Here is an 11,649-nt window from a genome sequence, read left to right on the forward strand (position 1 = left end):
TGAACACTCTCCCTGACGTGTGTAACACCCTTTCCAGGAAGTAAAGGGCACCCAATGCTCCAGCAGCTCCGAGGGCCAGAACCCCCACACCCGACTTGCAGCCTAAGGAGCTTGCTTGACTTCCTCTACATCACGGGGTAGAGAGGTCGACTGTACTGGTACAGAATCCCCAGCCAATGGAACCATAAAAATCACATAACACACAAGGCGAATTTTTTTCTTCAGCTAAGACAGCAAAAGATATGATTTATTGTTACATGTTACATTCAGCCACAACTGAGAATAGAACTAGTCCAGTATGTCAAAAGGTCCAGGGCAAAGGGCCAAAAGGGGCCGTTTTGATACGAGCAAAGTGGGTCTCTCAAAGGCGGTCGAGGCGATCAGAATGGCCATCGATGTTCCAGATCCACTGAGACAAATTCTAGACAGTAGGCAAGCAGTCCAACAATTTGTACCAGCGTCCCTGGCCTCTGGCTTCCCGTGTTTCTGCTCCTGTGGCTTCCATGGGTGTACAAGTTTACTTGGACCTCTGCCTCATCTTTCTTCTTTTGCGCTTCAGCCTGAAAACCAGACATAAGTATACACCTCCTGCCCACAAACCCGAGCTCAGTCTTTCCCTCCCATTTTACATCTAGACAACACAAGGGAGGGGTAAAATCAACAATACGATGCTACCGTCTTGTGTCCCAACTCCTGGCTTTGGCCAGTCAATGCTCATAACGTTTTTCACCTAAAGTTGTTTTAGATTTCTAAACCAAATGTTCCTCCCAAGTTTTATCCAAGGCGCGCTCCACTTCCCCCCTCCTGTACTGGAAATGTCTCAGCATACCTGCGCATTCGCTTCTTCCTCCACTGGCAACCGATCATAACCAGAGGCAGACAATAAAACAAGGTATCATTAGTTTTAGTAACAAGTTTAGGCAGGGATATGAAGAGCATTATATGAGTAACCATATCAACAATTTGGACTCCCACCCGGATCCCAGACGTGAAACCCCGAATCCCGCATGCGCTCTTCTACTCCCGCCCTCTCTCGCACTCCCAGCCTCTCTCACCACAGCACTTACCCACCACTTCCTTTGCTTCTCCCCAAACTATCCTTCCTCTCCCAACATATCTTGGGCACCCTTGAGAACCCAGCGATCCCGGAACGATGGCGGACTTCCCTTGCCAAGGTCTACCCCCACAATCGCCAATTCTTAGCAGCCTCAGATCACTGCCAGGGACTGCTTACCTTCGCTCTCATGGCGCGGAGGTTTCTACGGGGAAAGAAAAAAAGTCTGCAGTTAGTCTGCTATAACGATGGTAACTGCAGAGATCAGATGTTAGTGGATTGTACTCGGAAACCGAACACAGCAGCACAGACACTCACCTCCGAAGATGGCGCTAAGGCCGAGAGAGGACTACAGGCCCGCCTACGGATATTTAATGGAACGCTCATTGTCGTCATTTCCGCTGTCTCGCCCTGCCCCTAGGGGCGGGGCTGCCCGCGGGGAGTAACAATGGGTTTCGGCCTTAGGTATCTGAGAAGTGATTGAATTAGGAAAGTTCTGTTGGAAAACAGTATTTTGAGTTTGAGTTACAAAATTCCCCTTTCCCCAGTTTTATTATGAGGATACTATATTATTTAAATATGAGCACATATTTCCAATAAGAGACCTAGAGGTGCAAACGAGCAAAGGGCAGCTACTTCCGCCTTCCCTCTCATTGCTTCATGGGAGTTGCAGTTTGTTGGCGATATCCTCCATTTTACTATGGATAGGTGCAGATTGAACAAAAACTCCTGATTTGTTTTACTGGTTTACCTTATTTTCTAAACTAAATTGCTGCAGGGAGATTCGATCTTGGAACTTACAAAGGTCCTAAGATTTCAGAACATTGAAAGGATGTAAAGTGAGGAGTCGAGAAAGCTGTCATACTACAGAGAACTTTGTAACAATCGAAGATAAACTCTTTTCCTAGCCAAGTCCGGTCTTTCTCTACAATGCCTGAGGCAGATTATCACTATATTCCTGGCCACGATGCATCTTGTTCAGAAAATACTTAAGTGATTCTCCTTCTGCATAGGGTGAAGATCAAATCAATGGACAGAGGGGAAGCAAGATGAGCTACACGTTTCTTTAGGGCAAGAATGGTATTTGGTGGCAAGACAACTTCCCAGTCTCACGGTATGGTTAGGTCAGAAGTACCCGGAAAAGACACCCAAAGATTTGGCTACAGTTATGGATGAAAGAGAACTCTTCATCATACAGACTTCACCTTATTCACTGTAAGATACGGTACGGCTTGTTATAATCCCTTTTTTAGTGGTTTCCCTTTATAAAATTTCACTTTTTAGCTCTGGAAAAACAAGGTTTCTAAATTTAGGGCCCTTGTTCCAAGTGCCTAAGCGGTTCTAGTATTGTCACCAGCAGACGGTAATGTGTTTGAAAACAAAAAACCCCAGGATTGTTTTTATATCAAATCCACTGGGCTCTCACCTGTTGATTGCCCACTCTCTGTAAGTTCTCATGAAGGGATGTGTTCAGTTTCACTCAGCATAGTATCTTCAGGTCAGCAATGCCTCATGCGGAAGCAGCTCTAATACAAATTACCCATCCAATCTCAGGCTGGCCCTGAAAAATTGCATAACACTAAATGCATTCTTCCTGGCTTCCTAAATCAAGATAATCACTTGCATACAGTGTTCTTACTTTTTGCAGTAAACATTAATGTCCCGAACAGTGTCGGCAGCAAGGTTTATGTTTTTACGTCAGAAAACTAAATCACAAACTCCCATAGAAAACGTACTCTTTTCAGAGAATCCAGGATTTATGTCCCCCCAACTCAAGGTATTCCTTGTTTTAGAAAGGTAAAATATGGCTATAGAAAACTGGTTCCAGGGACTTCCCTGGCAGTCCAGTGGTTAAGATTCCGTATGGGTTCAATCCCTGGTAGGGGAACTAAGATTCTGCATGCCAAACAAAACAAAACAAAACAAAACAAAACAGGTTCCAAATGATCACCACTTCAACTCACACTCTCCCACCGCCATCAAATAAGAGCAGCAAACAAAGACACATGATTATGAGCAAATCAAAATTTATTTTAACGCCATGTCATTTTCAATGTGTTTAAAAACCTTGTAAGTTAGCGGGAGCCCTAGTTCCCTGGGACAGCATGCCAGAGGTACTGAAATTCGTCAACTTTCTCTCCAAACCCCTAGCAATTCATCCAAGTCCACAGCTTCAGAAAGCCAGGAGTTTTGTCTCTTCAATCAGTCTGCTCCTCTGGTTCCAGGTCTTTCTTTCAAGAAAGGGAGGTCAAAATATTTCATACAGGGAACAAAACCACAGTGGAGCTTCCGACTCAGGTTTCTAAGATAGAGCAAGGGAGGAATCCCACTGACTCCAAAGAAATGGACATGGTTGAGATGGATTACTTCTTTACAGCCTTGTGGAGGGGGAAAAAAATGTCCTGCAGAACAAAATTGACTACAAAGATTTACAAATGAGGATCCATTTGATAGATGAGAATCCCTTGGTAAACGCAGGCTCCAGCTCCTAAAAATGGGAGGGGCCTGACTAGACAGCCTGGATCATAAAAGGAATCTGCCACATGTGAAGAAAAACAGTCTGAAGAATAGCTCCTCTATTTTGAGCCCTGATAAAATACTTGGGGAGAGTGGGACAAGAGAGAGGAACAAGCCCCAACAGATGGGAAAATGCTGACGCTGGAGTGGTATAAAAACATTTCAGCTGAGTTTTTAGTGGTGGCGGCTACTTTAGCCTCTTCCCCGTTCTGTTGTAGGGTCATAAACCTCGACCAAGCAGAGAATAGTAGAAAAAGGCTAGAAAGAGGGGCTTGAAGACGATGGATTTTGACTCCTGATTTTATTATTCAATTTCTCTTTTCTATTTAAAGTAGTCTTCGATGGCTGGGAAGCCTGGCCTCCCAAGACCAGAGTCAGTTGGAGCTGGTTGTTGTTGGAAGGGGGCTGGGTTGGGGGACTGGGACGAGGACAGGGAGACCCCGCTCTGCTGGTGGTCCTGGGTGGAGAAGACGAACTGCATTTCACAGAGCCTGGGGTGTGGTGGGAAGGGGATGAGGCAGGAGTGGCAAGCTGGGGAGATGGGACCCACCTCAGTCCCCAGCTTCATTTTCTTCTAAAGTTTCCCCACTGGTGGCATTCTCTGCAGTCTTAGAGGCCTATATTCATGGAAAGGAGAGGGAGAAGACATGTCAGTTTCCAACAACTTAGGGTAGTGTCTGGGGGACCAAGGACAAAAATATCCTAATTCTCTAGGTCAGGGCTGAGACGGGGAGAAATAAGGACATACAGAAATCTATACACCCACCATGACCCAGGAAGGTGGAATAAAGAGGGATCAGGTTCACCCTGCCAGAGAGGGATGACTGTAACGAACCTTCTTTTTTTTCTTTTTCTGGGTTTTCCGACTTGCCGAACTCTGGAGGAGGGCCTGGAACATATAGAAGAAGGAAAACAAATTTTGAGGAATGTGGAGCAAACACCAAGTGCTACTCTCAGCACTGTAGCTCTCTTCAGGACCTTCCCATCACTTATTCCTCACTCCCAAGACAAGTGCCACGTGCCCGCCCCTTTCCATCCCACACTAACCTTGAGCTCTGCATCCTGGACCTCCATCTCAGACTTATAAAGGTCAGGCTCAAAGGGACCACTGGTTATCCGCATGGGGCCATTGGGCATAAGCAAAACTGTAAATTTAAACTGGGCAACAAATTCACCTATGAGAGAAACAAAGTATTTTGATAAAATGTTCCCTTGTCATCCATCCTCTTTTCTGTGAGCTATAGGGAGGAGGGGACCATAATCAGGGGCTCCAAAGTACAACTCTCTTCTTAGAACTCACCCTCCTTCTCATAGAGAACATTAAATGGTTGTAGCAGTTCGTGTTTGGCGCACTCCACCACACCCATGCGGGCCTTCTTCTCATCTTCAAATGCTCTAGGGAGGGAGAGACAAATTCAGGTATCCTTATCTCCTTATCATGTCTTACCATTTTGCTCATGTTTTTAAATAACTCCTACCCTCAGGCAGAAATCATGCGTAGGATTGCTTTTTTACACTACCTTCTATGAGAGGGAGATGGCAGAGGGGAGAAGGCATGCACACAGGCTGGAGCTACAAGTCTAGGCAGGAAAGGAGAGAGAGGGAGGGAAAGGTGGGGGAAGGAAGAGTGCTCCTGGGGGCTTCCCTGGTGGCACAGAGGTTAAGAATCCGCCAGCCAATGCAGGGGACAAGGGTTCGAGCTCTGGGCCGGGAAGTTCCCACATGCCACGGAGCAACTAAGTCCTGGCACCACAACTACTGAGCCTGCGCTCTAGAGCTCGCGAGCCACAACTACTGAAGCCCACGTGACTACAGCCCGTGCTCCGCAACAAGAGAAGCCACCGCAATGAGAGGCCCGCGCAGCGCAACGAAGAGTAGCCCCCGCTCGCCGCAACTAGAGAAAGCACGCGCGTGCAAGGAAGACCCAACGCAGCCAAAAATAAATAAATAAAATAAATTAAAAATAAATAAATAAATAAAAGAGTGCTCCTGGGTGTGTGGTCTATGGGTCAGACTGGTTCCAAGCCCTGAGCTTGTAAGTGCAGTAGTACCTTAAAGTAAAAGGCATGGCATCAAAACGCCTTTCAACCTCACTGAAGAAGGCACGAGAAGTTTTCATTTTCAGGCCATACTGCTTAGAAGGGTCTCTTTTGTAAATGGTGGTTCTCTGTCCTGCATCCTTGGCCTAAAAAAGATCACATTTTGGTCTGGTGCTCTTGGAACACACCCTCAGCACCACCCCCCCACCCTGCTAGCTCTGGTAAACATTCCTCACCTTGCCCTCTCCTGAGCTGACGAGAACATCCACAGCATATACTTCATGTACCTCAAATTCAACTTTCTCATGGTCCTTCCTAAAAGGAACAGAAAGGGAACCATAAAGAGCAATAAATAATTCCTGGAGTTTAGAGTAGAAAGTAGATAAGATTAGCCTGAAAAAAAAAAAAAAAGATTAGCCTGGAGTATGGAAGGATAAATTCATGACTAGTCTGGTATGACAGAAGGTACAGGGTGGCATACAGGGCACCTACTTCTGCTGGTCTGTGGGATTCTGGATAATGGTTTTCTCTCCATCGATGACATGCTGCTTCAATTGGTGTGACAGCATACCTGCAGATTGGACAAAGTCTATGGTACCACTCACCTAGAATCCCAAAAGGTTTCCAACCCACCCACCCAAGTAATAAGAGCAAAGTGCCTGGCTATGGAAACACAGGGCACTGAGGTTTTTGGCTTGGATTATGTCAGAGCCAAGATGGATCCTCAAGGGAGCAAAAGTCTTAATTCTGCAAAACCACTCATACTTAGACCCCCAACCCTACTATCTGAGGTCTCACCTTCTATTGGTGTGCAATTAAATGAGTGGGCAACTTTGTTCCAGGCTTCTGTCACTTGTGTGTTCTAGAAGTACAAGATCAAATAAAAGATAAGATACACGGGCTAGTAAGTTGTCTACCATGAGAACAAGAAGCATAAAAGAACTGAGAGGGCTTCCCTTGTGGCGCACTGGTTGAGAGTCCGCCTGCCAATGCAGGGGACACGGGTTCGTGCCCCGGTCCAGGAAGATCCCACATGCCGTGCAGCGGCTAGGCCCGTGAGCCATGGCCGTTGAGCCTGCACGTCCGGAGCCTGTGCTCCGCAGTGGGAGAGGCCACAACAGTGAGAGGCCCGCGTACCACAAAAAAAAAAAAAAAAAAGAACTGAGAGATCTAATATCCTCAAGCAAGTGCAATGATTCGCATTGGTTTTTCATTTCATAGGCCCTATCATCCCTACAACCTAGAAATAACATTTGCATACCATTTTACAAAGCACTTTCACGAAGATGGTCTACTTAGATAATGATTCTCTAAGGTGAATAGTGCAGATCTACAACCCAATCTAGAGGAGGAAACTGAGGCTCAGAAAGGTTACATGATGATTTGCCCAGGGTTAAACCAGTTAACCAAAAGAACCTGGTATAAACCCAGGTTTTCTGACCATAGTGTTTAGTCCATTATACCTGGAATTCTAACCTGTTGAAAGGGTATAGAAACTCTTTTTTACATGGATGATCTCAATCTTCACAGCCATGTGATAATAAGGCACAATTTAATTTTCCCCACTTTACAGATGAGGAAATTTGAACTTGAAGTTATTTAAAATCAGTATGGGGTGGCAACAGGGTGAGAATTCAGAAAGTCTAATGTCACAGCTAGACAACAGCCACTACATTAACAGTACCTTTCAGTGAAAAGACACAATATAAATAATGAAAAGACACAGTATATAAATAATAAAAATAATTAACGTGCAAAATAATAATAGCTGACACAAGGGCTTACTATGTGCCAAGTACTGTTCAAAGTGCTTTATGGTAGCTCTACGAAGTAGGTACCACTGTAAGAAACCTACAACAGAGGTTTAAGTAAAAATGATGCAATTAAGTTACAATGGGGACAAACTGATGAAAAGTGTAAAGAAGAGAGCACAGAAAAAAAGAGGATGCTTTAAGTATTGAACAGGTCTCTGAAATCTAAGCGTTAGAGAAAAATCTCCATTAATAGTCTAACACACTAAATTGTATGAATTCATGAGCAGTTTATGATCCCTGGGCTTCCTAATTTTGTCTTGCAAGGGGCTTTGGCCTCTTTGCCACCAATTTACTGGTACTATTATGATTTTTGTTTTATAAGCTTCTAAAATTGAGTTTTAAAACTGTGGTATCTGTGTTTTATTGTAAGCTCTCTATCTCAAATTATTTTGGGGAAAGATGCACATTCAAAATATGAAAAAGGATCTCTACAGGCTCCATGAGAAAGGGACCACATATCCCCTTACACCTAGCACGATACCATCTAAGGTAGGCACTCAGATTTAACTGCTCTTTGGTATTACTCTTTAATTCCTGCCTCTTCTCTTTCAGTATAGAATAGCTGTAGATGCCTAATGCATCTTTGGCTCTAACAAGCTTTGGAGTTGGACTCAACAGCTTACCTGGTTTCCAGGTTTGACCAGGCGTAGGGCAGCTTCAGCACAAAGGTGAGCTGCCTTAATGACATCTGCTTTCCGCCCTGTTACTTGGGTCCCCTGTAGATAAGGAAATGCAGTGAGTGCCTTCCTGGAAAGCTCTTTAACACAGCTGGTCTTTCAGTTAATATCTGTTTGTGTCCATCACGCAGCCAGTGGTCAGGAGAGAAAACACCCTTTCCTCTTTCATTTCTCTAGATACTCTCTCAAAACTTGCGTGGTGGTGGGGCTGGGGATAAGAAGCAAGCAGCAGTGCGCCCTCCCCCACTCCCCACTGGCTGAACAGCGTTCAAAGTGGTCCACCTACCAGAGCTACATCAACCACAAAAGTGTGAGCCACATTAGCGATGAAGCCATCCACATGGACCCCAAGGTCGCTGAAAGGCAAGAGCAGAGTACAGCATTAGCAACTGGCACTACTGTGAATGCTTAGGAAGAAGACAAGTGCTCTAAAATAGTTTAAGCTTACATTTTTACCAAGTCACCTTCCTTGAGAATATAGTCCTGGTCGCTCTTCAAAGGGGAGAAGTGACATACACAGTTATTTACTGAAATGCTGGTGGGAAAGGCAATACCTGTAAAGAGACAATCAGCCTTACTGCCTTGCTCACTCTCTTGGAGCCCTGTTGCCCCTCAGAAAGATGAGTGGATTTTCTTCAGGGTCTTGCTTAAGTTTGATCAATTTGGATTGGGTGGGAAACTGCTTGAATCCCCCCTGCCATTCCAAATTTCCAAATATCTCAACGAGTGCTGGGGTAGGGGTTGCATCATTACAATAAAACAAACAGGACTGAATAAGGGTCAAACTTAGGAAATTCGTGAGGGATTATTTTTACCTTTCTTCATTTCTTTTTCTTTTTTGAAAATCTTCCCTGTCTCTTCCATTATCATGGCATCACCTTTCTCACACAGGCTCAGTACCGACACACCTGAACAGGATGCTTCCACCAAAGACCGAAGTACCCCTGGGAACAGAACCCCGTATCAGTCCTGCATGTGTTGTCTAAGTTACCATCCAAGAAACACCTAGAAGTTGGACTTAGAGTTTCTAATATTCCCTAGTGCCATTGCTCAAAGGATGAAAGAGGGAATAAGTTTTGTCTCTTGCAATGTACCTCCCTATAATCTCGAAATCTCTACCTTCCTTTCCTGAAATAAAAAAGCCAACACTCCCTTTCCTCCCTTATATAGTGTGACAACTGGGTATGCACCATCTGTCTCCTTAGGCAAGGGAGACTTTCAAAGATGGTATCTGTGGTGTGGTAGGACAGGATTATGAACTTTAAGGGGGTTCTCACCAAGGTATCCAACATACATGCAAAGCAGCCTGGAGGAAATTTATAGGCGTCAGGGACAACAGGAAGATAGACATGCAATTGCTGACTCCAAGCTGATGCACCGTTAAATGCTACCTTCTTCCCTTCCCAGACACCCCAATTAGATGTTAGTAATCCCAATTTATGTAAACTTATTTCTTCAAATAACAAGTCAAGGAGACTTAAACTAAGGTCCCTGAGCTTCAGCAAGCTCTGCTTTTAGCAGGTTTCAAAGAGGTATGTGACCCAAAAGAGTTTCAAACTGGTATCTGGAATCACAAGTGCCTCAGAAGTTATAAACTGCAAGAGGGAAAAAATTTTTTTTCTGATTCAAACCACTCCATGTCCATTATGTTATAAAGCATTGTTTTGTTCACCGGATACCCTCTCCGCGGCCCATCCTGGACTTCAGATTTGATTTCTGTGATCCAAGTTTTGGTGATTCTTTGGAAGTCTGAAAACCTCAGGTTTTCAGCCATAGGATCAAAGGCATCCTAAATGCCTATCTTTACTGTCAAAACCATTTAAAAGCCCAAAGACAAGCACTTTCTGTCCCCCTAACTGGGTTTTAAATTGGAAAAAGAGAAGTCAGAAAGTGAGACATCTGTCCAGAGTGGCAGGGGCAGCTACTGAGTAAGTCAGAGCACAGTCCTAATATTCTGAGATTCTAACATCAGTCCCCCCTTTAACAGTACTATTCACAGGTTTGCCTAGTTGGGGGGAGGACCTCAAAACACTCCTAAAATTGTGAAACCCTTGAGAACAATCAAATTTGACGACTAACTAAAGCCATCTGCGCAGATTGGAGGTAGTGATGAATAACTTCGAGAACAGTGAGATACATCTCCAAGAGTTATGGGGTGCCCTCCAACGGTCCCTGAGCTGGCCCAAGAGTAGAAGGCGGCCCCCATCAAGGAAGGAGCTGAAGTAAAGAACGAAAAACTACAACAAAGCACGTGGTAGGGAAGCTGGTGTCAGGGACCACAGCGGAGAGAGCCGGCGATCCGCAGGGGACCTGGCAACACGTGCCGGCTAGGCTCCTGACGGCGGAGAGCCGCTACGAAATAGAGGGGCTCTTCCTTTTCGAGATGGCTTCGTTGCTGCCAAAATCAGAGACAGAGATCCGGACTGAAGGGTGAGGGGCAAGAGATACGCCTCGCCTCCTTACCAACCACCTAGGGCTGGAGCCGGCCGGAGGCCCAGCTCTCCGCCCCTCCCGGCCGCCCGCTCGCCCGCCCGCATCTCCAGAGACTCCAGCCCAGGCCTAGCCTCTCAGGTCCCAGGCGTGACACGGAGCCTCCCCACCACGCCACCTCCAGCAAACCTGCGCGGGGCCCTCACTAGCCCACACTGCATGACCCCACCGCTCCAGCCCCTCAGGGGCCAGCTCAACACCGTCCCCCTTGCCCCTCCCTCCCAGCCTCGATCTCCGGACCCCTGAGGCCGCACTCACGGTTGGCAATGTCGCCCCCCATCTTATACTTGGTCACGACCAGGTCCTCGGCGATAGTTTGCTCCTGCTGCTCGTCCTCGCCCGACATCTTCCCACCACCACCACCCCTGCAGCTTCGTTTCTCCTGAACCGCCGCCTCTGTCGCCCTTCCCAGCCACAGGCTGTAGCCACAGTCCCTTCGATCCGCGAGGAGAGCGCGAGCAAAAGCGCGAGCAAGCTAGGGAGCGGAGGGCGGGCGAGAGCGAGAAACTGCGAGCGCGCGGGCTGAGGCGCAGGGCACGCTGGGACAACGAGTCCCTCCTACCGCCAGCCTCTAGCCCCCCTCGCGGGCTATCAAACTACAATTCCCAGTCTGCCTTTCGCGTCCCTAAGCCAGGCCCTGGGGCCTTGCCCTCCGAGGGCCTCGCACGCCGGAATCGCCGAGCACGCTGGGAAGGGTCAGGCTCCGGCGGGAAGGCGGAGCCGTTGGAGAGCGTGAGTAAAAGCGTGGTCTCTCCCGGAAAAACCACAATCACCAGGAGCGCTGAGCGAGAACCCGTAATAGAGAGGGACGGGCTAAGGGAGAAGGGGCGGAGCTACGGCGGGGAAGTGTGTTTGGAGGCTGCGGGGCAGGGTGGAGCCGAACAGAGGCGAGTCGGGGAGATTGCGTTAAGGGCGCGTACGGCCTTCCCCGGATCCCTGGAGTGGCAGGAGGGACCGGCCCGGCCAGTCCGCTCGTCCTCAGGTGCTGCGAGAACGGGGAGGGGCAGAGCGGGTGTGGAAGGAGATCAGGAGTCTGTGCAGCAGAGGCTAACTGAGCA

General features: G+C 47.1%; 1 protein-coding gene across 3 annotated transcripts; it reads right to left on the minus strand.

Annotated features, from left to right (window-relative positions):
• Positions 1-210: 210 nt before the first annotated feature.
• PA2G4 (proliferation-associated 2G4) lies at positions 211-11,114 on the minus strand. Of its 3 annotated transcripts, XM_060306263.2 has the most exons (17): positions 10,850-11,114; positions 8,917-9,045; positions 8,550-8,655; positions 8,388-8,457; positions 8,048-8,140; positions 6,409-6,472; positions 6,103-6,181; positions 5,847-5,925; positions 5,623-5,756; positions 4,872-4,966; positions 4,619-4,746; positions 4,407-4,460; positions 4,122-4,188; positions 2,481-2,615; positions 1,235-1,523; positions 830-852; positions 211-560 (listed from the first exon to the last, which is right to left on the minus strand). In XM_060306263.2, the coding sequence occupies exons 1-13, from the start codon at positions 10,935-10,937 to the stop codon at positions 4,123-4,125; spliced, it is 1,185 nt and encodes a 394-aa protein (XP_060162246.1). In that variant the 5' UTR covers positions 10,938-11,114; the 3' UTR covers positions 211-560; positions 830-852; positions 1,235-1,523; positions 2,481-2,615; position 4,122. The 3 variants fall into 3 exon arrangements, with proteins under 3 accessions (XP_060162246.1, XP_060162248.1, XP_060162247.1); XM_060306265.2 differs by lacking the exons at positions 211-560; positions 830-852; positions 1,235-1,523; positions 2,481-2,615 and adding an exon at positions 3,065-3,356; XM_060306264.2 differs by lacking the exons at positions 211-560; positions 830-852; positions 1,235-1,523; positions 2,481-2,615 and having other exon boundaries at positions 3,065-4,188; positions 10,850-11,113.
• Positions 11,115-11,649: the final 535 nt, after the last annotated feature.

Source organism: Globicephala melas, chromosome 10 (genome assembly GCF_963455315.2).
Source record: "Globicephala melas chromosome 10, mGloMel1.2, whole genome shotgun sequence".
Classification (NCBI taxonomy): Eukaryota; Metazoa; Chordata; class Mammalia; order Artiodactyla; family Delphinidae; genus Globicephala; species Globicephala melas.